The following is a 27,660-nucleotide window of genomic DNA, read 5'->3' as shown; positions in this document are numbered from 1 at the left end:
CTCAGTTGATAAAAACCCCATCCAGTATCATTCAGGCCAAATACTTTGGAGTCCTTCTCAATTCTTATTTTTCTCATATTCTGTAACCTATGTCAGGAGAATCTGTGGCTCTTTAAAATCTTTCTAAAATCCACTCCCACTGCTATTAGAGCATTTATCACCTTATAATATACACTAATATCTTACCTTTTTATTTTTATTTTTCTCCCACAATACATTTTTAAATTTGGATGTTTTTACTGTTATATGTCAAATCCCTAGAAGATTATCTGGCATGTAAGTGGACAATATATATAATGCCTATGCTATGTGCTAGAGATATATATACATATCAACAATCCCTAAGTAGCAATCCATTGACTAAATGTGACCTACTTAATCAGTGCTCTCTTGATATTTAAGTTACCTACAGTTTCATGATTATAAGCAGTGTTGTAATGAACAATGTTTGTTCATCTTTGTGCACTTCTTCAATTACCTATTTAGATGAAATAGCCATGGCAATTTTAATTTTGTTTTGCCAGATTTCCCCTACAGAAAATTTCTATTTATACTGTGCCACAGTGTATGAGCATGCCTCTTCCCTTAACATAGGCTCTTGCCTTCAGTACCACAGTCTCATGTTTTAGTGAGATCTTTCTGCTTTTTGATATAAAACTGCAAGCTCAGATGCAACCCTAGGAGACATACATCAGTGATTCTGGAAATACTGTAATACTGTAGTAACAGAGAGTGACGAATTAAATAGTCTGTCTCTCTTAAAAGCATTCAAGTTTTTAAAAAAGTAAAATGTCTTGTGGTCTGTCTCAAAGTGAATTGATTGAGAAAACATATGGTCTATGAGAAAACATATGGTCTAACATAAACATCTTCTTGGTTATCTCTTTAAATACCGTTTCGTTTTCACTATTGGCAAATCTTGCCTTATGTATTCTAGCAACAGTGTTTTCTGCTTGGTGGTTTGTTTTGTTGGCCTCTGAGTTTATTTACTTGTATTACATATGTAGTTTATATCTTCTTTAAACACTCTCCTTCCCAGGTAAATTTCAGTTATAGTACTTGACATCCATCTTTTCCCCCTTTCCTAACCCGTATATTCAGCAAACATTTATTTACTGAGTCCTTATTGTGAACAAAATTGTACTGGGTAATTGGGTAGAAAATTCACTTAATTTGATAAATGTCCACACAGTATAGTGAGTCACTACAGTATGGCCCCCATTGTTTTAAGATGTGTTATTTATAACAATGTTTTACACCATTCATATCCTAATGTAATTCTAAAACCCAAAATGCCATTATCAAAGGTAATTTTGTGGTTATCTGCCATTTAAAAGTACCCAGTATTTGTTTGCATTCCATCAATAATGAAAAAAATTCAGTTTGTAATAAACTGATTTATTGTGCAGTGACTGTAATACAGTAGGTTATATTAAATTATTAATTTTGTGTCCTCAAACACATATTGGGAAATAATCCCAAAAACAAGTTTGTAACTTTGCATTAGATATAAAGAGGACTTTGGGTACTATAATTAGGTTATTTTGAGGCAGACAGAGCTATTGTCCCAACTGATTTAGTGTGTTCTGTAATTGAGAAAATGGTCACCAAATGACACTTTTTAAAAGTGATTTATGTGTATATTTTATAGGAGACATGTTCTGTGTATAATGAATAAAGAACTTTTTTAAGAGGGAGGGGAGGGAGGAAGGAAGAAATTCAGAGGTTAGACAATATCCTTTATAAATGTAAGTACCACGTTTTACTTTACAACAAACAGGTTTATAACGAGATTCTAGTGGATTAGTTACTTACATATTTATATAGGCTGCTATAGGAGTATTTTTAGTAAAACCTTCCTAATAAATGTGACTGATGTCAATGAACTGTAGTACTATGGCATGAAAGTTTTGTTTGGGCCTTGTAAGCCCTTTGGTAACAGAAAATATTTCATATAGATCTTTAACAATATGCTAAAAATCTAAGAAAAGAAAAACAAGCTTTAAGGAAAGAAACTTAGAAAAAAGCATTTTCTATTATGTTATACTCGTCATTTATATCCAAATGGTTACTCCCATGTTGAGCACAGTTAAGCCCTGAACACCATGGTAGTTCCAACAAGTTTGTACTGGAGTTTCAGATCTTTCAAGTAGTACTTGAGTTGTAAAGTTTATAAAGCATTGGCCTTCCACAAGACATGATGAGCGTTAAAATTAATCTGAACATGATACAGTTTTTCCCCAGTAATTCAGAGGTTACTCCACGTTATCATGAAGATTATTATAGAATGTGCACCACAATTAACAGAAAATTCCATATAATGTAATTTTACATCAGTGTTTTTAAGAAACAGCCCAGTTACACAGCTTTTTAATGATTGGCAAACTATGGTACACTTTTTAAAAAATACAACATTTAGAATAAATAGCTTAAAAACTTTTTAACTTTTGTGATTTTTTTTTAAAGAGTTCTCTGTAAAAAGACACTAAAATAAATGGGTGTTGATTAAAAAGATTACAGTATAATTCTTTTATTTTAGTTCCTTCATTCACTGGATGCTAAAGAAATATATTTGGAAATAATGCATAATCTTCCAGATTTTGAACTACTTTCGGCAAATACACTAGAGGTAATATTTCTATTAATAATGATAAATGGTAGTAAATGTTGGTAGCATTTCACATGTTAACATTTTAAAATCAGCGTTTGTCTCATTCATCACTAGACAGAAAGTAGCAGTTTCAAAGGATTTCATATACATATCAGTTATTCTATATTAAACTGTAATTGCTGGAGTTGCAACTTCATGGTGGGTGTAGAGTTCAGGAAAACTTAACCAGTCCTGAATGACGTCTTTCAGCAGGAGTGTCAGAAAAGTCAAGATTTTTTATCACAAAGCAACTGTGGATCTGTTTTGGAATTTTATGTTCTTGCTTATAGAACTATTTATATTGTTCACTGAGAGTTAAGCAGCTTTAGCAATACTCAGTTTGCAGTAGAATCAACTTTTTTTTTCTACTTCTTGATCCCAGAGCCTTCCAAGTTGTATCCCTACCAAACTGCTAAGCCTAAAAACAGTTTACTTCCCTACCCCCAAATTTTTAGCTACATATCATTAAAATTAGATACATTTTTTGGTACAGTTGTCTGCTTTAAGATTTTATAACTTAGTGATTTTTATCTTCTTTAATAGAGGATTGATTTACATTGCATTATTGCAAAGAAATACACAATAAGCATAAATGGGTCTGAATTTTAGACAGTATTTTGAAGTAATGGGTAGGTAGCTAAAATTTAGGTCAAAGAAATAAAGATTAGAACCCTTAGAATTTCTTGACTCTGACATTATTTTTCACTTTTTCCTCCCTTTTTATCACTTCTAAGGATCGATTGGCTCATCATCGGTGGCTCTTATTTTTTAATTTTGGAAAACATGAAAATTCAAATGATCCTGAGTTGAAGAAACTAAAAACTCTGCTTAAAAGTGAACATATTCAAGTAAGGAAAATGTATTCTGCCTAGCCTTCTGCTAGTGTGCTTTCCTACTAACTTAATATATAAAGTTATATTTTAAGGAACGTAAAAATGTTTATTTGAGATTCTAGGTTAAGAAACTCCTAAATGCTTTTGTTCTTCTTTTGTAGTTTTGTTTTTCTGTTAAAAACCAACAGCGATATCTAAAAGCAGTTAACTTTCATTTCTCTTGGATAGTTGGCATGTGATATATCTGTATCAGAAAATTTTTCTGAAATGCATACTATAGAAGAATGTCTTCTCCTTTTTACAATTCTTGTTTCTTGGGGCATCAGAGGGGCTCAGTCGGCTAAGCATCTGACTCTTGATTTCCGCTCAGGTCGTGATCTCATGGTTCAGGAATTCGGGCCCCGTGTCAGGCTCTGCACTAGCACAGAGCCTGCCTAGGATCCTCTCCCTTGCTTTCTGCCCCTCCCCCTCTCATGCACGCATGCACTCTCTCAAAATAAATAAACATTTTTTAAAAATAAAGTGAAATCTGGGGTGCCTGGGTGGCGCAGTCGGTTAAGCGTCCGACTTCAGCCAGGTCACGATCTCGCGGTCCGTGAGTTCGAGCCCCGCGTCGGGCTCTGGGCTGATGGCTCAGAGCCTGGAGCCTGTTTCCGATTCTGTGTCTCCCTCTCTCTCTGCCCCTCCCCCGTTCATGCTCTGTCTCTCTCTGTCCCAAAAATAAATAAACGTTGAAAAAAAAAAAAATTTAAAAAAATAAATAAATAAATAAAGTGAAATTTGTATTTCTTTAATTTGTAATCATAGTTTAAAAATTAGGATATATAAAGAACAAAATGAATTAAAACAAATATTTAAAAATTACCCATATTCTCACTACTATTAATGGCTCTCCTACAAAATTTACTGTGTAACCTCTCAGACTTTTTCTACATATGTTGTAGTATGTGGGCATAGGGATATATGTGCACATACATACATATTGTAATGGCCATTGTGATAGACATACATGTAAATTTATATATGAACTTTTTAAATAAAAATGGATTCACTATTACAGTAGTCCCTCCTTTATCTGCAGGAGATATGTTCTAAGATCCCGAGTGGATGCCTGAAACCACAGAGAGTACCAAACCCTGTATATATTATGTTTTTTCCTATACATACATACCTATAATAAAGTTTCATTCATAAATTAGGTGCAGTAAGAGATTAACAATAATAATAAAATGGATAATTAAAAGTTATGTGCATATGGGCTCTCTCTCAAAATATCTTACTGTACTGTACTCTCGTGAATTGATATGAAACCGTAAAATGCTTACATGATGAAATGAAGTGAGGTGAATAATGTAAGCACCATGGTGTGTTGTTAAGTTACTCCTGACCTGACAGTGCTTTAGAAGAGAATCCTGTGTTCTGGACTACAGTTGGACAAATGGAAACTGAAACGACAGAAAGTAAAACCACTGATAAGTGAGGAACTACTATATTCTCCTTTGTAGAATTTTCCATTTGACGATATCATGTATTTTCTTAAATGCCTTATAAGGCCCCTTATGCTTTTCTTATTATGCATATGTATATGTATATGTGTGTGTGTGTGTGTGTGTATATATATATATATGTATATATGTATGTATATATATATATATATATATGAATTTAGCCTTTAGGGATGGTGATCAATATATATTATTAAATATATATGATGTTAAATATATTTAGATATTTAATCTATGCTAAATAGATGATAAATATATTTAAATATATATGATGATAAATATAGATATTTGATGATATAGATGATGAATATAGATATGATAATAAATATCTATATTTATCTTCATATAGATACCATCATCCCTAAAGACTAGGTAGTATTTCACTATATGATTACACTATAATTGTTTAACAGATCCATCTTATGTTTTTTCTATTTTATGTCAAAAATACATACTGTAAAAATGCAGTATGAGGTATTTTCTTAATCAAGATTTTTTTAATTGTCCTCATTACCAGTGTCCTCCATAATGTTTATATCGTTTTGTATTCTTACTGGCAACATGTGAGTAGCCATTTCTCCACACCTGTGCCAATCATGATAGTATCATTTTTTGTAATCACCATTCTTATAGGCCAAAAGTGATATATTAATAATACTCATTTTCATTTATTTGCTTTCTAGTGAGGTTGAAAAAATCTTTTGTGATTATTAACAAATCATAATTTTTCTATTTTCTCTCTGTCTCTGGCCTGTTTTCTTTCTTCTGAAAGGAGATTTATCTTTTTATTTCTTAGTGGATCCTCTAAAATCTTGCAAATATTTTTTCATGGTTTATCATTTGTCTGTTAGTATTCTTTATGCAATTTTCTTTCACACTGTATGAAATTGTCAACCTTTTTCTTATTTCTGCTTTTGAGGTCTTAAAAAGTTTTCTATCTCTCCCACTCCAAGATTATATAAGTGTCTTCTGCATTATTAGAAGAGTGGATGTCTTAAGCAACTTCATGTTTTCTAGAATATTTTCTCTCAAGTTTTTGAGCTCTCTAGGAGGCTTTGTTTTTCCTTCACTAAACTTAGTTTCAGTGTTCAATGTAAATTATTTCTATCTCTTATTTTCATGGCCAGTTAACTTCTGTTTAGAAACTGTTAGAGCAATGGCATTTCTTTATGAATATTTAAAAAATGAATATATAAGATTTTGTTTTCATCAAATTAAATTTTCTCCTTTAGGTTGGCAAGTTTGACTGTTCCTCTGCACCAGACATCTGTAGTAATCTCTATGTGTTTCAGCCAAGTCTAGCAGTATTTAAAGGACAAGGAACCAAAGAATATGAAATTCATCATGGTAAGAAGGGAAAAATGATAAAAATGTATATGTATTTTCAAATAATTTTTTATTTGTACTTTCTACCTCTTTAATTATTTTTTAATTGAAATGTAGTTGACACACAGTATTGCATTACTTTCCGGTATACAACAGTGATTCCACAACTATGTACGTTATGCTGTGCTCACCACAAGTGTAGTTCTCATCTGTCACTGTATGGTGGTATTAATAATACCTTTGACTATATTCCCTGCTCTGTACTCCATGACTTACTTAATTCCAGAGCTGGAAGTCTAGCCCCCACTCCAATTCACCCATCCCTCCAATTATCTCCCCTCTGGTAATCACCAGTTCTTTGTGTCTATGAGTCTGTTTCTACTTTGTTTTGTTTTTTAGATTCCACAAAAGTAAAATCATATGGTATTTGTCTTCTCAAACTTATTTCACTTAGCATCATTCATTTTAGGTTCATCTGTGTTGTCACAAATGGCAAGATCTCCTTCTTTTTCATCGATGAGTAATCATATTCCATTTGTGTGTGTGTTGTCTGTATGTATCTACACATCCTCTTACCCATCTATTGATGTACACTTGTGTTGCTTCCATATCTTGGCTATTGTAAATAATGCTGCAATGAGCATGGGGTGCATATATCTTTTCAAATTAGTGTTTTTGTTTTCTCGGGGTAAATAACAGTAGAATTACTGGATTGTATGGCATTTTTATTTCTAATTTTTTGAGGAACCTCTATACTGTTTTCCACCTCTATACTGTTTGCCTACCAGTTCTTTTTTCTCCACATCCTTGCCAACTCTGTTTCTTGCTTTTTGGTATTAGTTGTTCTGACAGGTGTAAGGTGATATCTCATCATGGTTTGGATTTGCTTTCTCTGATGATTAATGATGTTGAGCATCATTTCATTGGTTTGTTGTCCATTTATGTATGTGTCTTCTTTGGAAAAATGTCTCTTCAGGTCCTCTGCCCATTTTTAGTTGGATTGTGTGTGTGTGTGTGTGTGTGTGTGTGTGTGTGTGTGTGTAGAGTTGTAGGAGTTCTTTATGTATTCTGGATATTAACCCTTTATTAAGTACGTTATTTGAAAATATCTTCTCCCATTCAGTAGCTTGGTTTTTTTTTTGTTTTGTTTTGTTTTGTTTTCTTTTTATTCCTTCACTGTGCAAAAGCTTTTTATTTTGGTGTAGTCCTAATAGTTTTTGCTTTTGTTTTTCTTGCATAGTAGACAGGTCTAGAAAAATTGTTGCTAAGGTAATGTTGGAGATTACCACTTATGTTTCCTTCTAGGACTTCCATGGTTTCCGGTTTCCCATTTAGGTCTTTGATCCATTTTGAACTTATTTTTGTGTATGGTGTAAGAGTGGTTGAGTTTTATTCTTTTGCATGTAGCTGTCCAGTTTTCCCAGCACCACTTACTGAGGAAACTTGTCTTTTCTCCATTGTATATTCTTACCTCCTTTGTCAGAGATTGACTATACAAGCATGGGTTTATTTCTGGGCTCTCTATTCTGTTTCTTTGAACTAAGTGTCTGTTTTTGTGCCAGTATCATACTGCTTTGCTTACTGCAGCTTTGTAGTGTATCTTGAAATGAGGGACCATGATACCTCTAGCTTTGTTCTTCTTTCTCAAGATTGCTTTGGCTCTTTGGGGTCTTTTGTGGTTCTTTTTACCTTGCTTTGTATAAACGTACTCACTATAAATAACTTTGCTTTTATTAGTAAATAGGTTTCTTTTGGAGAAAGATATTTTGAATTATATTTAGTTGCTTTATTCTCTTTACTCTTCTTCTTAAAATTATTCACTTTTGGGTGCCTGGGTGTCTCAGTCGGGTAAGCTTCCGACTTCAGCTCAGGCCATGATCTGACAGCTTGTGGGTTCAAGCTCTGTGTCGGACACTGTGCTGACAGCTCAGAGCCTGGAGCCTGCTTCAGATTCTGTCTCTATCTCTCTCTCTGCTCCTTCCCCACTCATGCTCTCTCTCGCACACGCACATGTGCTCTATCTCTCAAAAATAAACATTAAAAAAATAAAATAATTCACTTTCTTCTGCTGTTTTAGTGTTTGAGCAAGAATGCTGGTGACATATCAGGTTAGTGCAGACTTTAAGGGTCTTGTGAATAAAAGTAAACAACACCTATAGTTTTCGTTTCTAGTGTGCCAAATGTAGCATCTCAACTATGGGCATTTTTCAGATTTTTCTTCCACTAAACTACTAAATATTTGTATGACTACTTTATCTCTGTCTGTCTCCTCATTTGGCCTGATTCTTCATGTTTGTTTTTGTGTTTTAGGTAGATCAGTTACATCTGGTCTAGAAGGAGTGGCCTTCTGTAGAGAGTGTCTTGTTGGGCCCAGAAGCCCAATCCCTCCTGGCCACCAGAGCCAGGTATTCAAGGGGGGTGTCCCCTGTGTGGCTGTGTGTGCCCTTCTGTTGGGCTGAGCCACATGTGCTGCGGGTATGCTGGTGGACTAGGTGAGAGACCCAGCCGTAGCTGCTGTGGTCATACTTATCGGGGGACGGTTAGCTCCTGGCACAGCTGGCTTCAAGACTTAGTTCCTTGCTGGCTGTCAACCAAAAGCCTCAGTTCCTTATCACTTGGATCTCTCTGTAGGGCTGCTCACAGAATGACAGCTGGCTTCTCCCAGAATAATGATCAGAGAGAGATACACAGATGTAACAGCAATATCTATTATGTAATCTAATGTCAGACAGGACACACCATCATATCCACCATTTGTTGTACCCTGTTACAACAATGGTGTGAGTTCATGAGGTAATAGTCACTGAGGACTGCCTTGGAGACTGGCTACCACCAGAGCTAAGTATGGGTTACACTTAGGAGGAACAATCTTCTGAGGTAAGAGAAAGCAATCTCTTTGTCAAGATCTAAAGTGTAAGTAATGGTTGACCAAATGAAGAGTAGCAAGCATGTTCCAAGCACAGGAACCAGCACAAGTTCTCTTAGACTCTGAGATAAGAGAGAGCCTCATCCATTCTTAGAAAGGAGGATTTCAAGATGGAATTTTGAGTGTTTGAAAGGATTGAGACTTGAGGCTGGAGAAGGCCTCAGAGTTCCAAATTCTGTGTATCATCTGTCAGGTAAAGGAATTTGGACTTTATCCTGAGGGCAAAGCAAATGCTCTCAGATTTATGCAGACATATGATTTAACTAGTGTTACATTTTAGGAAAGCAACTGGCCACCTAGAATGGATAGAAGCACAATTAGAGGAAGGGAAGGCAGATAGAAACCTGATACAGTCATTCATCTAAGAGAAGACGGCTGCCTTATCTAAATAATGGTAATGTGGTTGAAGGGACTTGGACCAACCTTTAAATACAAAGTCAGTATTTATATATAAAGTCAGTATAACTTGACAATTGTTTAGATGTGGGGAAGTAAGAGAAAGAAGCCCAAGTTTCTGACATTCACTTGGCATTGAGTGACTGTACCATTGAGTGAAGAAGAGAACACTGAGGGGAGGAGTTGATAGGGAGTAGACATCCCCAATCTGTAGCTGAATGTAGGCCTAGGCCTCAGGAGAGGAATTTGGGCTGAAAAAGGTAGATGTAAATAATCATATCAACGATAGTTGAAGCCTTCAGTGAGAATGAGCTTGTGGAAGAGTGAGTAGAGAGAAGATCAGGGCCCTAAGGATGATCAAAGATAGAGGAATGTGTAAACCAGATCAAGAAGCTGCAGCTACAGAGTAAGAAAAAAGCAGGAGAATGTGGTATCATTTATAATTGTATTTAAATAATTGTGAAAATATTTCTTCTGTGCTGTGAATTCTCTGAGGATTGTATCTTTATTCTTGCATGCCCTATGACATTTAAAACAAGGATGACACATAATCGGTATTTGACTTAATATTGCCTATTAAGTGAATAAGTCAAAGGGCACATGGGAAAATGGACCAAGTGCTAATTGAGAAAATCATTATTTGTCAAACCAAAGAGTATATTCTTTAGGCAATAGTAAATCATCAAAGTCCTTTTAGCAAGGAACAGTTTAATCAGACAAATGTTTTTGTAAATTAACTGTGGTAGCAATGAAAAAATGGATTAGTTACGAAAGATAGTACACAAAGACCAGCTTCGTTATTGTAATAGGCAAGACGGAATTTAGGCACTAGTCTAATTGGTCTTGGTCCATGGAACACCAACAAAGAAAGAAGGCGAGTATCACTCTGGGAAATCTTAGGCACCTGGTGGATGATTATGCCAATGCCAACATAGGGAAGGTGAGAAAAGGAGCAAGTTTGGGGGGAATAACTCCGATTTTAATATATTTTAAATGTTTACATGACATCCACGTAAATATCTTCACTGGGCAGTTGGTAATACAGGTTTTGAATTCATAAGGGAGGTTGAGTTGGAAGAAACAGGTTTAGTAATTAGGCAACAGTAATAGCTCGGGTAAGCATAAAGAACACAGATAGGGGCACCTGGGTGGCCTAGTCAGTTAAGCATCTGCTTCAGCTCAGGTCATGATCTCACAGTTTGTGAGTTCAAGCCTCACGTTGGGCTCTGTGCTGATAGCTCAGACCCTGCTTCGGATTGGGTCTCCCTCTTTCTCTGCCTCTCCCCCACTTGCGTTCTGTCTCTCTCTCTCTCAAAAATATATAAACATTAAAAAAAAATTTTTTTTTTAAAGAACACAACAAATATTGCAATGAAGTGATTACTCTGCTTTTGAGGATGAAACCTCACCAAAATCAATTTGGTCAATAAGTTTATCTTCCTTTCTTTAATATTTTAAGTCTAAAAACTTTGAAATGTTTCTATGGATAGAAAGGCAGTACGTGAATTTTAATTTTTCTCTTATTCGCTTTCAAAGGAAAGAAGATTCTATATGATATACTTGCCTTTGCCAAAGAAAGTGTTAATTCTCATGTTACCACACTTGGACCTCAAAATTTTCCTGCCAATGACAAGGAACCATGGCTTGTTGATTTTTTTGCACCAGTAAGTTATTTTTATCTGTCAAATGTCAGTGTTTCAAATTTTCTCTTGTCACAGCAAAAAGACAATTGCTATATAATCTTGAACACTAGAATTGTGTTACTCAATTTTGGCCACTATCACATATTGCTTCTATGAGAGCAGGGTTGTACTTGCCCCTCTAGGGATAAAATGCACACACACACACATACACACACATGATTTACCACTAAGTATGATTTATCTAGCATATATTGATTGTTGCAGAAATGTGGCTTTTTGTTTCATTTAGCTCAGCGCTTATGAATATTTTTTTCTTCCGTAGTGGTGTCCACCATGTCGAGCTTTGTTGCCAGAGTTACGAAAAGCATCAAAGCATCTTTATGGTCAGCTCAAGTTTGGTACACTAGATTGTACGGTTCACGAGGGACTCTGTAACATGGTAAGGCTACGTATTAAATAGTTATTCTAATCAACATTTTTATAAAATAGTTTTTAAGTTAGACTGACAAAAGCTCTCTTTCAAATGTATATCTACATTTAGAAGAGTAACATTATTTGAACAAATAATTTCAATAAAATGATATAAAATTATGATTGGATTAAAACATGAGTAGACAACATAATTGAGTGAATGTAGACATGGTCTTATTTATCAAACTTGGGAAAATATTGTTTATTTGATAAAATACATGGTCATTCAAGTATTTAAAATCTTTATAATTTTTGATGTAATATCACTTTTGGCAGTCTATAGTTTTATTCTAGGTTTTCTTCATAATTCTCTTCTAAGTGTAGTTAGTAGCTAGAAATTTTAAAAATGAACAAGCTTTTTGAAACTTTTGTATACATAAAAATATGTTCTTAGGTTAATTAATATTCATTCTTCATTCCAAGAATAACTAGAAATTATATACCTCATGATGAAAGTATATAATACCACTTAGAAAACATACTTGGAACAAGTATATGAAACCTAAATCAAATCAAGCTGTGACATCAGTGTTAAGGAAATCTAATGATAGAGGAACATGTTAAGTGACACCATGGGCATGAACTCTTCAAGTCCCAGCACGTAGAGGATTTTACAGGACAAACACCTAATTTATTGGACAGATGACATTGAAAAGCAGAAGAGATTAAAGAGACTCAAAAGACATATCCTTCAAATGAAGTGTTTAGGTCTTCTTGTTTGGATGCTGCTCAAACCAAGTGCAAAAAAATGAGCAAGCAATAATTGGGGAAATTTGAACACTGACAGGGTATCTGATAATTATCAGGAATTGTTCATTTTTAGATATTAAAATGACAGGGTAGTTGCATTTCAGGGAAAGTCCTTATATTTTAAATAGACTGAAATATGGATGAAATGATGATAAATCATCTGGAATTTGCTTTAGAATAATCTTGGTGTAGGGGTAGAGTTGGAAGGGAGAATAGATGAAATAAGTGTGGTGAGCAGATGATTGTAGCTACAAGAGTACTTGAGAACTTACTGCTCTGATTTTGTGTGTATTTTAAATATTTTATAAGAGGAAACTTTTTTAAAAAGATAGAAGAAGAGAAAAGGGGGGAAGGGAAAAGAAAACAATAGGTTTTAAAAACAGTAGAAGTTAATGTAGGGTGAAATCTTTATGGCATCTGTGTGAGGAGTAATCTCTCAGTCCACACACACAAGGTAAAAATTAATGTGAATGATTTTAACTATATTAAATGTTAAAACTATTACCAAAGAAAAAGACACTATGAAGTTAAGACAACAGACTATTTGTAGTACATGTAACTGATAAAGCATTAGTGCCAGAATATTTCAAGGCTACAAATCAATTTTTTTAAATAGACAAGAAAGTTTCTAGACTTTTTTTTTAGAAAAAGAATTCCAGCATGAAAAATGTTGCATTTCAGTAGTCATCAGGAAAGTACAAATTACAGCAATCCATCAAATATACAAAAATTTAGAAATCTGACATTACAAGTATGTTGATAAGTTATCCAGTCACACAATGTAATATCATAGAGCATTTAAACTAGGTCTATCTTTACCAGCATGGGTAAGTCTCAAAAATACAATGTAAGGTGACAAAAACAAGTGCATAATAGCTTACAGAGTATGACAGAATTACAGAAAATTTTTAAGTGCTCAAACATTTTACTATACTGCCCAAGGATACATAAACATATCGCAAAGGAGGAAAAAACATCAGTAGAATGGACATATACTTATTTGAGGACATCGATTGCTCCTACTTTCATGAAGGAAAGCAAATAGGATCAAGAAAAAAGACCTTCTAGTAATACCAGTGTGATAAAGAAGTTAATCTTCCTTAAATATAGGGAAGGGGATGTGTGGGTATTTGTTAGATGATTTCTCTCTTCATTCTGTTTGAAATTTAACTGAACTATGTTTAAACAATAAGGCCTTTGGTTTTGAATGTCTTATATGTGACTTTGAAAAGATGCTAAGCAAGATACAAACTTAATGTGATAAACAATAATTATCTTAATTTGAATTCTTCTAGTTTTTCTTTTTATCTAAACTATTAAATATTCTTTAGATAATTGAGTAAAATGTAAGGATTTAAAACTGTGGTGTCAAATTCACCTGCAGTAGAGGCCAGGGGTCATTACTCACTAATGAGTAATTAGTTGTTGTGGAGAATAGACTAGAAACTACATGTTTAAGTGTTAAAAAGATTCCCAACACATGCTAATCAATCACTAAGTAGATTAACAAAACAACAATTATATCTGAGTTATTTGAATTTACACTCATTTTACAAATTTTGATAAATCCATTGTTTTTCCTAAAATTATTTTTGAATCCTAGTCAATTTCAGAAAATTCCAATTTTCTACTGAGTGCTTATCAACTTTAAGGATGCAAAGTTTAGCTATAGTAAATTCACAAGATAGCCTTGTTAACTTTTAGAAAAGTTAAAACTTCGAAGAAATGCTTCCTGGGCCAGTGTTGATGTTACTCTGAGGAGGAACTTACAGTATTTTGTACTATAAAAACTACCTTGAATGATGAATAAAAGATGACCATATTCTTAGGAAATGAGTCACAATTCCTTAAAATATGGTTGTATACACATTATTATCCTTGCTCCTTTGCTTCCTTTATTTTCTTCTAGACAAATTGGAGTATTATGGTTTCAAAAAGACTCAAGCCAGAGATTAGCCTGCTCTTTACAGCCTTATCCTCTTGGTTCAGGAGTCAAAAGGGCCCACACTCATAATTAGCCTCGCTCACTTTTCAGTGTTTCATTGCCCGTGGATTCTGTGGCTAATGGAGTAGCTATAAAAAGGGTAATTTATCAGTGCAACTGTAAATCCGTTTTCTTTGCCAAATTTGGCCAGGCTAAAATTTTGCAATAACCCAGCAATTTAGCAATGGACTTTTTAAATGTTGTTACTTAAAAGCAAGCTGGTTATGAATTTGAAACCAATAGGTAAAATGCATAAAATCTTTCATTTGTATTCTCATTCCTAACAGTATAACATTCAGGCTTATCCAACAACAGTGGTATTCAACCAGTCCAACGTTCATGAATATGAAGGACATCACTCTGCTGAACAGATCTTGGAATTCATAGAGGTATTTTAAATTAATTTAATTTATAGTATTGTCAATTGTAGAGGTAATTTAAATCATTATTTTGAAACAGCGAGCAAGTGAGGGAGGGGCAGAGAAGAAGAGAAAGAATCCCAAGCAGGCCCCATGCTGTCATGGCAGAGCCTGATGCAGGGCTTGATCTCTTGAACCGTGAGGTCATGACCTGGGCCAAGATCAAGAGTTGGACATTTAACCAACTGAGCCACCCAGGGGCCCCTAAATTTTTTTTAAATAGTTTTTCATTTTGTGCTGTATTATTTATTACTATTTCCCCAGTGAAGCTAACACTTTTGTTAATATTACCCCATCATTGTAGACTAAAGCTTTGTTAAAACAGTATTTGGAGCAAGTGAGCTGTTAGGGAAGTTGTGCAGTATCTCCATTCAGACTGTCAGGAAAATAGAATAGTAGGCTTTTCAGTAATAATTAGAGGGTTATTTCCAAACCACTCATTGGTTCTAGAATAGAACTATATGGCCTTTGTAGACATCTAGGCACCTCTAAGCTTTTTGTCCCATCTCCTGTCACCTTAAATACAGTTGCCTCTTTTCCCTACCTAAGATGATTTTAATGATACATAATAGTAAGAAAATATACCTTGATTTCAGAAGATTAATGGGCAAAGTCTAAATTAATTAGGAATCATTTGTCCTTTTTAAAATAATTCACTTTAGATTGTATTTTAAATATAAATAAGTATATTTTGATTCTTCAGAAACAGGAATTTTGGGGGGCTTCTGTGTGTCTCGGTTGGTTGAGCATCCGACTCTTGATCTCAGCTCAGGTCATGATCCCAGGGTTGTGGGATCGGGCCCCGTGTTGGTCTCCACGCTGAGCATAGAGACTTCTTAGGATTCTGGCTCTCCCTCTGCCCCTCTCCCCCACTTGTGCTCTCTCTAAAATTAAAAACAAACAAAAATAAACCAGGAACTTTTCTAAGTGATAACAGTTTGCCAAGAATGTATCAGTACCTTTTTATATCAGTTATAATGAAAGTTAAATTCTCTTTAGGATCTTATGAATCCTTCAGTGATCTCCCTGACACCCACCACTTTCAGTGAACTAGTTAAACAAAGAAAACATGATGAAGTCTGGATGGTTGATTTCTACTCTCCATGGTGTCATCCATGTCAAGTTCTAATGCCAGAGTGGAAAAGAATGGCCCGGGTATAGTACAGTAGTTTATTTAAATCTTAACATTTAGCATTAATGTGTATTTAACAGAATTGTTTTAAAACGGAGATGAACTCACCTCTAGATTATCACTCCCAATAGCTTTAATTACACCACTTAGATTTCAACTCTGTTTCTGTCTGATAGGTGAATGGTATAGAATAATCTACCCTTACTTTTTCCTGTGTCACTTGTTTGGTATGTATCTGACCAAATTTCTGCCAAAGTCAACCCAAAGATCCCTTTATTTTCTATTAAAATTTTTCTACTCCTTTATTTTTAGAGCTTAACAATACAGTTTCTTCACAATATTGTGGGACTTAAAAAATAGCTTTGATCAGTAAAACATTTGGAATTTTAAGATTTCCTACAAATAGACATAGTGTTATAAATCATGAAAGATTGGGGAAAAGTTATTTCAATATGAGAATGGAAAATGAAATCAACTTTTATATTTCTAAGAAAAAATGAACAAACGGAAGAGTTAAAAGTGATTTCTAGTATTTAACATTTAAGATAATACAATTTTGTGCTCTTCTCAGTAAAATTTTTAAATTCAGGCATGAGTCAGTGTGCTGCAATGCATGTCTATTTGAAAAATAACTCTTTGAAATACCATTGCAGAGGTCTTCATTAGTTCCTGGTTTCTAACACTTAAGTTTTAGAAATACTTCATTTCCCCCCATAAGGTACATGTACGAAATCTGTTATTTAATCTGCAGTAATTGTAGTAAGGTCTTAACTGCAACATTACATTTTCAGTTCATTACTATATATATTCTGTTATGTTTTAAGCCCTTACCCATTTTTATTTGGTGAAAATCACTGGTAAATAATATAAGAACCATCACAAAATGATGATTTTTCTATTGTAAACATAGTTATGGAGGTAGTTTTATTGTAATCACTTTGATCTATTTTATCTCTCCTTTTTCTCTTTTATAGACATTAACTGGACTGATCAATGTAGGCAGTATAGACTGCCAACAGTATCATTCTTTTTGTGCCCAAGAAAATGTTCGGAGATACCCTGAGATAAGATTTTTTCCCCAAAAATCAAATAAAGCTTTTCAGTATCAGTAAGTGTTGCCTAAAATTTAAAGACATTTATTATAACCACTTATTTAGACAGTTAAAATTTAAAAGTTATCTTAGAGGCTTCGCCAGAAGAGCATGTAACTCTTGATCTTGGGGTCATGACTTCAAGCCCCATGTTGGGTGTAGAGATAAATAACTTTTTTTTTTAAAGCTTATTTATTTGTTTATCTTAACTAAATAAAATTAACCCAACAAACATTTTTGGGGAGTCCACCATGTTTTAAGATAGTGTGCTAAGGAGAACCTCAGAAGATGAAAAAAAAAAGAATTGAACAATCCCAATGTTCATGAAGCTGGCACTCCAGTATAGAGGAAGATAAAGAGAGGAAGCACTAACATTTATTAAGTCAGTGTTTGGTTTCAGGTACTGTACTTGATCCTTTGCTCACATTATTTCCACTGGTCCTCACATATACCCTGAGAAATAAGAATTACTACCCTTTCCTACTATTACAGATAAGTAAACTGATCCACAGACTTTCATTAACTTTCCCAAGTCACACTGCTGCTTGAGGTTTCAGCCCAGGTCTGTGTCAGTGCCCATACTTGTTTCTACAACACCACATGGTATTTGAGGTAGACAACTCCAGTGCAAGGCAGAATATAAGGAATATTCTTTGAAAAGTAAAAACAGACCATGAATTTCAAAGAAGGAAAGGATCACAACTATGAGAGGAAATCACGAAAGGCTGCATTTATGAGGTGGCTTTTGACATGGGTCTTAAAAAGTACATAGGAATTTGATAGACATAATAACCAGAGTAAATGTTCAGAAACTGAAGTCTCAGACATTTTGAGTTTCACCATTCCCGTGCTCCTATAGGAGATGTCCAGCAGGCAGCTAAACATTTAGGACTACCTGGAGCACAAAAAAACATCAAGACTAGAGAAAAATGTATTTGAGAAGCCATGTAAGCAGCGTTTGTAGCTAGGTGTAACTGAGAAGAGAGATGCTAAGTAGTCAGTCAAACTTTTAAACTGCTGCAATGAGATTGTTTTCTGAACATATCCAATAATAGAAAATAGTATTTACAACTTTCATATTTGCTCTTCTTTCAGTAGTTACAATGGTTGGAATAGAGATGCTTATTCCCTGAGGATTTGGGGTCTAGGGTGAGTAATTAAAAATATGCATCATTGCATAAAATAGATTCAGTGCTATTTACCTTCGTCTTACGTCTGCAGTTAAATTTACTATAAGTTTTTTAAGGTTCTCACATTTTAAACTACTTAGTAAAGAATTATAATTTACCAAGATAGGGTTGTGCTTTATAGTCATTCTTTGAAGTCAGTTTTAACTTAGAAACTTTTGCTATATTTTAGATGTTTTCCTTGGTTTCATATAATGAAAAGTAATTTTGATCCCTTGCCACAGATTTTTACCTCAAGCATCCATAGATCTAACGCCTCAGACTTTCAATGAAAAAGTTATACAAGGGAAAAATCACTGGGTGGTTGATTTCTATGCTCCTTGGTGTGGACCTTGCCAAAATTTTGCTCCAGAGTTTGAGCTTTTGGCTAGGGTAAGTCTTGTCTATCTATTTAAGTAAGTTGTAGTTACATGCATGTTTTAAAAATTAGATTATTTAAAAATTAGATAAAATAATTAGGTAAAGGTATATATGATTCTTTTTTTCTAAGAAGTTTCCTGTGAATTTTTTAAAAATCCCATTTCATTTCTATGAGTATCATCTTTGTGGTAGATTTCTTCCTTCTTTATTAATACTTTTGGCTAACATCTCTATCTTGATGGATGACATCATCTAACCATTAGAGACAACTCATTTCTCTTGCTTATTCCCTATTTCCTTCCTCCACCATTACTCTGCTGCCCACCAGCCCATCACTAGATCCTGTCCTGCCTCTTAAGTGCCTTTCAAATCTGTCATCTCCTCGTCATGTCCTCTGCTAGCCTTTCTCTTCAAGCCCTCTTCATCTCTTCCAGACTTCTCCTGTGTGCCTTTTAATGAGTCTCACATTGCCAGTCTGCCTTATTCAGTTCTGCCCTGCTGATCTTTCTAAAATACTGCCTTCTCTGGCTTCCTGTTAGCCAAGTTTCTTGACTTACGACCTTGATTGCAGGTCTCTGGTGGGACCCTTCCTACCTCTTCAGCTTTATCTCTGTCACCACCCCACACCTCACAGTTCAGACACAGCAAAATACTCCAGGTTTGCTGAGCAGATACTGTTCCCTCTCTCTAAAATGCCTTTTCGTTATTAGTCATCTGAATCTTTCTCTCCTTATCCTACAAAATCCAGCTACATTGGCACTTCTGTATTCTCTGTCCTTCTCAGTGTCACTTTGATGTCTTGTACTCCATTTGGTGTGCTTACACAGTGAATAAATATTTAGATATCTATCTCCTCCATAAGACTGGAGCTTCTTGAGGGCAAGGTACAGGTCTTATCTGAGTCTAACTCAGGAAATGCTTATAAAATTTAACTGAATGCATAAACAGAATACAGTCTAATTTTTTCTTGTTTCTGTCCCCATCATCCTGTTAATGACCTAATCCAGATTGTTAGCATTCTTGCTTCAGGGAGCTTTGCCTGGGCTACAAAACACTCACTTAGAATGAGAAAGCTCCAGTTTCACCAGTCTAAAGCAAAAGCTGACAATCCTAACCCATCAGGATTTTTTAGCAAAGGGACTTCAAAGCTCCTAGGTGTCATGAAAGATTATTTGTTATTGGACCATCCTTCAAATAAGTTCTTCATCTTTCCTGCTTACTTGATCTTCTTTTCCTCTTGTGCTTCCTTTTTCTCCAGTAATTCTAACAAAATGTTTTCATTCCCTTGTATACTGAAAAACTTAGCTTAGTTATATATTTTATAACACACCTATATCTTAGATATGCCAGAAAGTTATTAAATATGAAAAAGATCATTCAACAAATCCTAAGCACTAGGTGAGAAGCATTACGGTAAGTACTAGAGCTATAGAAATTGAAAGACAAAAGTTACATGTCTGAGGTTTTATTCTAGTGGGAAGATAACATGCAAATAAATACATTTAATACAGCAGAATCATTGCTCTAGTGAAATGAGAGGGGAGAAGGACATGGGAGGAAGAAAGAGTCTTGCCAGGAAAAGACAAAAGGCTCCACCGAAAACTTGGGATTTGAGATGAGAATTACAACATGACCAGGAGTTTGGCTAGAGAGTCCTCCGAGCAGAGAGGACAGTATTTGCAGAGATGCAGGGATGCAAGAGAGTGGTGCATGTTCGGTCAACTTCACTGTTGGTCCAGACTACCAGAGTGTAAAGACAGAAGGGGAATGGCAAAAACTCAGGCTTAGTAAATAATTGAGGAGGAGAAGGTTTGGTCCTCTTTCTTTGTGATTTCATATTGTTCAGAATAAGTTCTGTATAAGCACTAGGGGAAAACTATTGGATATGGTAGGATCCATTTTACATTTTAGAAAGAGCACTTTGGATGGAACTCTACACAGGCCAGCAAGGCCAGAGAACGATATGAGAGCACCAGAAACAATATGGTGTTCCTTTATAAGCAATTGAAGATACAAGTCAACTAATGTTAAAGATAAACATTTTGTAAATTTCTCTGACCTTCAGTATAAGTGTGTTTCTGCATGCAGCTTTGCTGCTGCCCTAACCCCTCTTGAGTAAGCCGGCATTGGCCACAAAACTAGAGGCAGCAAAGGTATTTTAATTGTCCTGAAGTGAGAGATGTTATCTGAACTGGGATGAAGGTAATGGTGATAGAATGGGACAAATATAAAAGAGATAAAAGAATAGGATTTAATGTCCAATTAATTGTGGTAAGTGTAACAGAGAAAGAAGTCTAAGATGGCCCTAGTTTCTGGCTTGAATGAGGGAATAGTAGGACAGAAGGAAGAGTAGGTAAAGGGAAAGGATCCGTGTTAGAAATCATCTGTGCAGGATGCTTATTTAGTTGAACCAGGCCAGTACATAGGTGAGTGTGAAATCAGGGGAGGTTGGGCTGAGCAGCACATCTCGGCACATTTATATATAAAATCTCCCTTGGGAGATTGCTCACAGTGAAAAAAGTGTTCACCATAGATGCAACTGTGATTAAATACTATAATTTGAGAGGCATGTGTAGAAAGAGGTCCCCATGCTAGAAATGAGATAGTACAGCCTGAGGAGTAAGAAAGACAAGAGAGAATAGTGATAAATGCCAAGAAAGAAAAAAGAAAGGCATGTTTAGCAATGTCAGGTACCCATTAAGACCGAAAAGTGTCCATTCAATTTGGCAAGTAGTCACTGCAGAACTTAGAGCAGTTTCAGTGGAGGGAGCACTGAAAACAGAAGCTAGACTAAAATTTGTTGATAAATGAGATGATAAGGGAGGAAAAGCAATGAAAGACTAACCTCAAAAAAAAAAGAGAAGCAAGGAAGTAGCTAGAGGAACCAGTACAATTAAGAAAAGAATCCTGTTTTGACCACATGCACATACCCCAAGGAGCATGTAAGACACCTGACAGAGAGGAACTGGAGAATGTAGGTGTCGACAGCCTTCTGCAAAATGAAGAGTGTTACCTCAGCAGGTGAGACCAGAGAATGGGAGAAGGCGTTTGAGGACAGAATCGGGAGTTTGTGGTGTGATGAACAAGGTATGGGGACCAGGAAGGAGTTTTTCTTGATAAGAGCCACTAAAAAATTTGGAAGCAATCTTATTAGTATGGAAAGGATTAAAACTTAAGTTTTTGAAATAAGTCTTTATTATTACAAAGATGTGAAAATTTTAGTATCATGTTGCCTTGTGGTTGCCAAAATAGTTTATACCACAGTGAATGGCAAACCCCACTTCTCTCTTTTCAGATGATTAAAGGAAAAGTGAAAGCTGGAAAAGTAGACTGTCAGGCTTATGCTCAAACATGCCAGAAAGCTGGTATCAGAGCCTATCCAACTGTTAAATTTTATCCCTACGAAAAAGCAAAGGTATGTATTTGGTGTTCCCGTATGTGCCTTTCTTTTAGCAGACCCAGTTGAAAAGATTTGTTACTAGTGTGAAGGTTTTCATTAGCTTCTCCTCCCTTTGTCATGTTTTATTTTATTGCATATTACTGAAGCGTCTTTTCACATATACATCAAGTGATTTTCAAAGGTTTTTCTGTCTCAAAGTTGATATGATCCACTCCTTAAAATTTTTATACTAGTGAATTACAGAAACTACTAAAGACACATAGCAGGATACTAGAGTAGTTTTTTCTGAGTGGGGAAGTCAACATAATTATATTCTGTGAAGTTCTATATTTTCTACTTTTATACAATTAACATATTACCTTTATTATTTTTTTTTCCAGGAAAGGAAAAAATTAAAAGAATACTATCATACTTTTGAAGTAGACTAGTACCTGAACATTTGTCTTGAGGAATATTTATTAGTGGTTTAGACTGCAAAATAAAAGTTAGGGTCCATGGCTTGGTCACAACTCCCTTCTTTGGGCCACTGACAATATGCTTTTTTTTTTCCCCCAAAAAGAAAATTAGACATTTACCAATGGATCTTAAAACTCAGGCGATAACCTCTACTATCATTTATATAAATGCATATATCTTTCAACCACTGTAATTGCTAACTGAAAATACTCATGACTTTTGCTATCTTCCTGAGTAAAAGAATGATATTTTTGACAATAGAATTGTAATTAAATAAATAAGGATTTGCCATGTATTCATGTTTTATGGTAAAACATTTCAAATAAATATATTTTTTGAGGAGTATCAGCTTAACATGTCAGGTTATTTATTGGAAATTATATTTTAAAATAGAGTTAAAGAAATTAGATGGATTTTAGAAGTCTAGAATTGTCAACTAGATGTTTCAATGAAGGACTTTGATTGGTCCAAGAGGCTAATTCTGTCTTAAGAACAGCCTACGGTAAACATCTCAGTGAGAGTAAAGGAGCTTATATCAGGATCTGAATTCACTTCATCCCTTTGGAATCACTAGCTCTGCTTTCTAATTCTCAGAATAGCTGAGAAATGGGTAGCATAAGTAGGGGTCTCAGGTAGAATGATGTAAGCAAAGTATCAATATAATGAGCAGTCACAGAATTAATCTGGCCATAGAAGGAGCTCTTTGAAAAGATGATGTTACCATGTGTCTAGAGGAGCCCCGAAGACATTAGACACCAAAATATCCCTGTACAAACTGAGACAGGTGGCATCCAGAAGACCAGACCAGATTTGAAAACCAAAGCAGAATAATGATTGCAGTTAACAGCAGTACAAACCAAGTGGGCAGGTACACACAAAAGCAAGATCTTAACAGATAGTGTGGAGTTCCCACTAGGAAGCAGGAAGCAAATGACTCCAGATCCAAAGTAAAGCTTGATATATTGACCTGCCCCCTTCACTGCTTTTCAGCCACCTTCCTACTGTGGGCAGATGAAAACCAGGAGATACACATTACTTTCTAGTGTTGTAGTTGGTCAGGATTTTAACTGTGCCAATGACATATGTATAAGATTAGAATGATTTGAGTCCTCTGGGGGATGGCTTTTCTTTATATTTTAGTTGTTTTGAATTAGATTAGATTAGTTAGAGCTGGCAATGCATTTTTTCCAAGGAAATACTTTAAATGTGTTCATAACAGTATCATATTTAAGTAAATTATGAGTTAACTGCTTTGTAGCATTATTTCCTTGAAGAAATTTGAGTTTTAAACATTTAGAACTTTAAGGAATAATCAAGTTTCTTAGATGCAAATGTCATGTTTTGATTAGACACCTAAAAGATTATAAGAAGAATGTTTTTTATTTTAGAGAAACATTTGGGGAGAGCAAATAGATACCAGAGATGCAAAAGAGATTGCTACCTTAATATATGAAAAATTGAAAAATCTTCAAAATCATGGAAAGAGAGATAAGGTAAGGACTAAATCTAGAGCTGACTTCAGCCAGCTTTATACTGTACCTTATATTTATCAATAAACAGGTACAATGGAAGCTTCAAAAAATAGTAAAGTTAAAGTTTCTTAATTCAAAAATAGGACAATCAGAATGTAACCTCTGTATATTGAAAAGTGTAGAAATTTGCACAAGTACAACCATTTAAAACATAGTGAACTATGGCCATAAATTATTTAGATTTTGTTAAAATGTAAATCAAGTATTGACTTGTTAGGAATAAATACACTGGAGCCTCGTAACATACTTTGCATAGCAGATTTTCTTTTGGTATAGTCAGGATGTATCAGAACCCATACTCATTTCAGCCCCTCCTAGAATTTTATCAAACAGTGCAACCTCTGCTATTCTTTGGAAGAAGTGTTCATTTTTTCTTTTTTAAGTCATTGTCATTCTAGGACATACAAACAGACCAAAGAGTCCGTGAATGCTGGAATGCTTTCTGAGTGGAACTTAATAAAATCACATAGAAGTTTCTTGGATTGTTTCCCTATAAGGTGAAAGAAGAACAAAAGAACCAGCGCATATTCTGGAGAGGGCTAGAAATGTCTGGCTTTATAGAACCATATTAGAACTGCACACTCCAGTATAAAAAGCCTTACATCCTGTATCAAAGGTTACATTTTATCCAAATCTAAAAGATAGGAAAGAGATGGTTACAATTATTTCCTTGGGTTTAGGGAACAAAAATGTTTTTCTGGTGTTTTGATTTATTTTCGCTTCCTCAAGAGGTTTTAAAGTGTGACTTTTATCTTAAGTTAAACATTTGAGGGGCACCTGGGTGGCTCAGTCGGTTGAGCGTCCAGCTTTGGCTCAGGTCATGATCTCCCAGTCTGTGAGTTCGAGCCCCGCATCAGGCTCTGTACTGACAGCTCAGAACCTGGAGCCTGCTTCGGATTCTGTGTCACCCTCTCTCTCTGCCCCTCCCCGACTCATGCTCTGTCTCTCTCTGTCTCAGAAATAAATAAACATTAAAAAAATTTAAAAAACAAAAAAAAAAGCATTTGAAACAGAAAATGTTATTAGTCATAGCCAGAATATCAGAATTGAAATTCAGTTTAGAAAGGTACCAAAATATGACTGTAAAACTGTAATTGATAGTATCTGCATGAGCAGGTAAGAACTAAGAGATATCCCTTTTCCTTTCCATTGTTACATTTAGGCAAGGTATATTTCATATGGTGATCCATTAAATAATTATTTTTAAAAGATAAAGTACTATAAACTAACCAACATTTTAATGTAAATTCATACTTTTTTCTTTCAATCACTTTTACATTATTGTAGGATGAACTTTAATGATGATGAAGATGAAGAAAAAAGAGAAAAGGAATTCTAACAAATGACATCAAGAAGACCTCTTTAGGACGTTGCTGCATTCTGGGTCGGAATAAATGAACATTGGAATTGTAATTGCACTGTCTGAATTCTGTACAACATTGGTATAGATGAAAGGTCTGCAAGCTTTTTCTGTAAAAGGCCAGATCGTAAATATTTTAAGTTTTGTAGACCATGTACAGTTGTCACATATTCCTTTGTTTGCTTTGTTTACAACCCTTTAAAAAGTTAAAAATTGTTCTTAGCTCAGGGCCATGCACAAACAGGCCAAGCCACATTCAGTCCGTGGGCCATAGATTGCTGACCCCTGGAAATGATACTAAAACTGGCTGGCTCAAACAGCAGCCTGCTCTGTCATGTACATATATGTCTGGGATCTATTCCCTCAAGTTTTGTGGCTGTCCTGAAAAGAAAAACTTGGCATTTAGTTACCTGTTTTAAAGATTGTGTGAAATGGATTCTGACCATAGTGTCTTTAAAAAAAAAAACACACGATGTGGCAAGCAGATACCCTATTTTCATGCTGTATTATAGTGAAGAGATTTTCTTTTTTCTTTCCTTTCTAAAGGTTGAAGAACTGATTTTAATTTTTCACAATTGAGAAAAAAATTTTAACAATAAATCCAATAGATTTCTACAGCATCTAGAAATACCTGAGGAAAACAATATTTATAGCTATTAACTGGGCACTGTAGAGTATCCCAAATATATCAGTATTTAGAGTTCTATATTTTAAAGATCTATGTTCATTTATTTTCTGAATTGCTTTCATAAATGTTTTCCCTGTGATAGCAGTTGACTTTTGAAGCATTGTTCTAATATTTATGGTTTTGCCTTTTGGACTTTGTTTTGATGTAGATCCTCTATTTGCCTTCCCCATAGTTGAGGTTTTTCACTGTTGTCTGATTTGTTACTCAGATACAAAAAGTGTGCAGGCTTGTTTCACTATGACTCATAATGACATTGTGGTTATTCCAATTGTTAGTTTGCTGCTGGAGGCTGCTGTTTCCAGATAAATATTGTCATAACTGAACTTATTTTTTTAAGAAAATCAATTATATAAATCTAAGGATGGGATCTTTTAATTTCTCGGTTGTTCAGACTAAAAGAATCCAAGAAGTTTTTGCTCGCATTTTCACAAAACATTGTCAGCAAAGTGCAGTAATTTAGTTACAGTTGAGAGTTTATGGAATGGTAAAAATTCTGATCAAAAGAGGTCAGTGAATTAAACAACAACAGTTTTCTCAAAAACTTACTAGGATTCTACTTTATTATATTGGAAGCGTTTTATTTTTTTTAATGTTACTTTATCTCCTTCCCCAATTTCCTAATTTTATCACTGTAATTTCTACAAAAACAGATTTTTTTTTTTAATTTTTTTTTTTAACGTTTATTTATTTTTGAGACAGAGACAGAGCATGAACGGGGGAGGGGCAGAGAGAGAGGGAGACACAGAATCGGAAGCAGGCTCCAGGCTCTGAGCCATCAGCCCAGAGCCCGACGCGGGGCTCGAACTCACGGACCGTGAGATCATGACCTGAGCTGAAGTCGGAGGCTTAACCGACTGAGCCACCCAGGCGCCCCCAGATTTTATTTTCAAATCTAACCCAATCCCTCATATTCTCTCCTACTTTGCTTCAGTTGTATCCTTGGAGTCCTAACCTTGGATTCCACATCATATACATGGGCAGTTTCAGAACACCCACCACTTCTAACCTTAATTCAACCTTTCTGAATTATGATCAGTAATGGCAAGTGTCTTTCATTTATTAAATTTTCACTGCCTAGAAATCTTTCAAAATTGGCTTGCTTCTATAAGAATGTCAAAATCGAAGACCTAAAGAAGTCTTGGTAAATACTTATTGAATTAATGTACCAATTATTTGAATACCACTGTGCTGGACAGTGAAGCATATGTAGAAGGAGTCCAAGGGATGGTCCCTGTCTCCCACGTGTCTGTAATTCACAGTTCTGACAGTGAACCCATAAACAGGTTTAAAGGTACCTAAACTACTACCCATACATATAATTCCAGACCTACTAAGAAACATTTTAGGCAGTAAAAAAAAAAAAAAATTAGTAAACAATATGTATCCTGTAACTTGGTCTAAGTATGTGCCTGTGGAATTGGCTCTAAAGCCAGGGCTGCTGGTAGTCATGTTAAGTAGTGTATATATATATATATATATATATATATATATATATATCCTACAGTATCCATCAGGAGGCTATTTTCTACAGTCATCTCAGTGTCGAAAACA

General features: G+C 34.9%; 1 protein-coding gene across 3 annotated transcripts in view; it reads left to right on the top strand.

Moving 5' to 3' along the window:
• The window catches only part of DNAJC10 (DnaJ heat shock protein family (Hsp40) member C10), a 52,357-nt gene extending 25,707 nt beyond the window's left edge, over positions 1 to 26,650 (top strand). For all 3 annotated transcript variants that reach the window (XM_047870783.1, XM_047870784.1, XM_047870785.1), the window contains 13 exons: positions 2,540 to 2,629; positions 3,385 to 3,498; positions 6,221 to 6,335; positions 11,173 to 11,300; positions 11,602 to 11,718; positions 14,772 to 14,873; positions 15,903 to 16,058; positions 17,010 to 17,143; positions 18,222 to 18,275; positions 18,538 to 18,685; positions 21,969 to 22,088; positions 23,918 to 24,022; positions 25,349 to 26,650. In XM_047870783.1, coding sequence (XP_047726739.1) covers positions 2,540 to 2,629; positions 3,385 to 3,498; positions 6,221 to 6,335; positions 11,173 to 11,300; positions 11,602 to 11,718; positions 14,772 to 14,873; positions 15,903 to 16,058; positions 17,010 to 17,143; positions 18,222 to 18,275; positions 18,538 to 18,685; positions 21,969 to 22,088; positions 23,918 to 24,022; positions 25,349 to 25,360 — 1,395 coding nt within the window. In that variant the 3' untranslated portion in view covers positions 25,361 to 26,650. The remainder of the gene's footprint in view (positions 1 to 2,539; positions 2,630 to 3,384; positions 3,499 to 6,220; positions 6,336 to 11,172; positions 11,301 to 11,601; positions 11,719 to 14,771; positions 14,874 to 15,902; positions 16,059 to 17,009; positions 17,144 to 18,221; positions 18,276 to 18,537; positions 18,686 to 21,968; positions 22,089 to 23,917; positions 24,023 to 25,348) is intronic.
• Positions 26,651 to 27,660: the final 1,010 nt, after the last annotated feature.

This window comes from Prionailurus viverrinus, chromosome C1 (assembly GCF_022837055.1).
Source record: "Prionailurus viverrinus isolate Anna chromosome C1, UM_Priviv_1.0, whole genome shotgun sequence".
NCBI classification, from domain to species: Eukaryota; Metazoa; Chordata; class Mammalia; order Carnivora; family Felidae; genus Prionailurus; species Prionailurus viverrinus.
The sequence above is the reverse complement of the archived record's forward strand: the minus strand, read 5'-3'. Positions and strand labels throughout refer to the sequence as shown.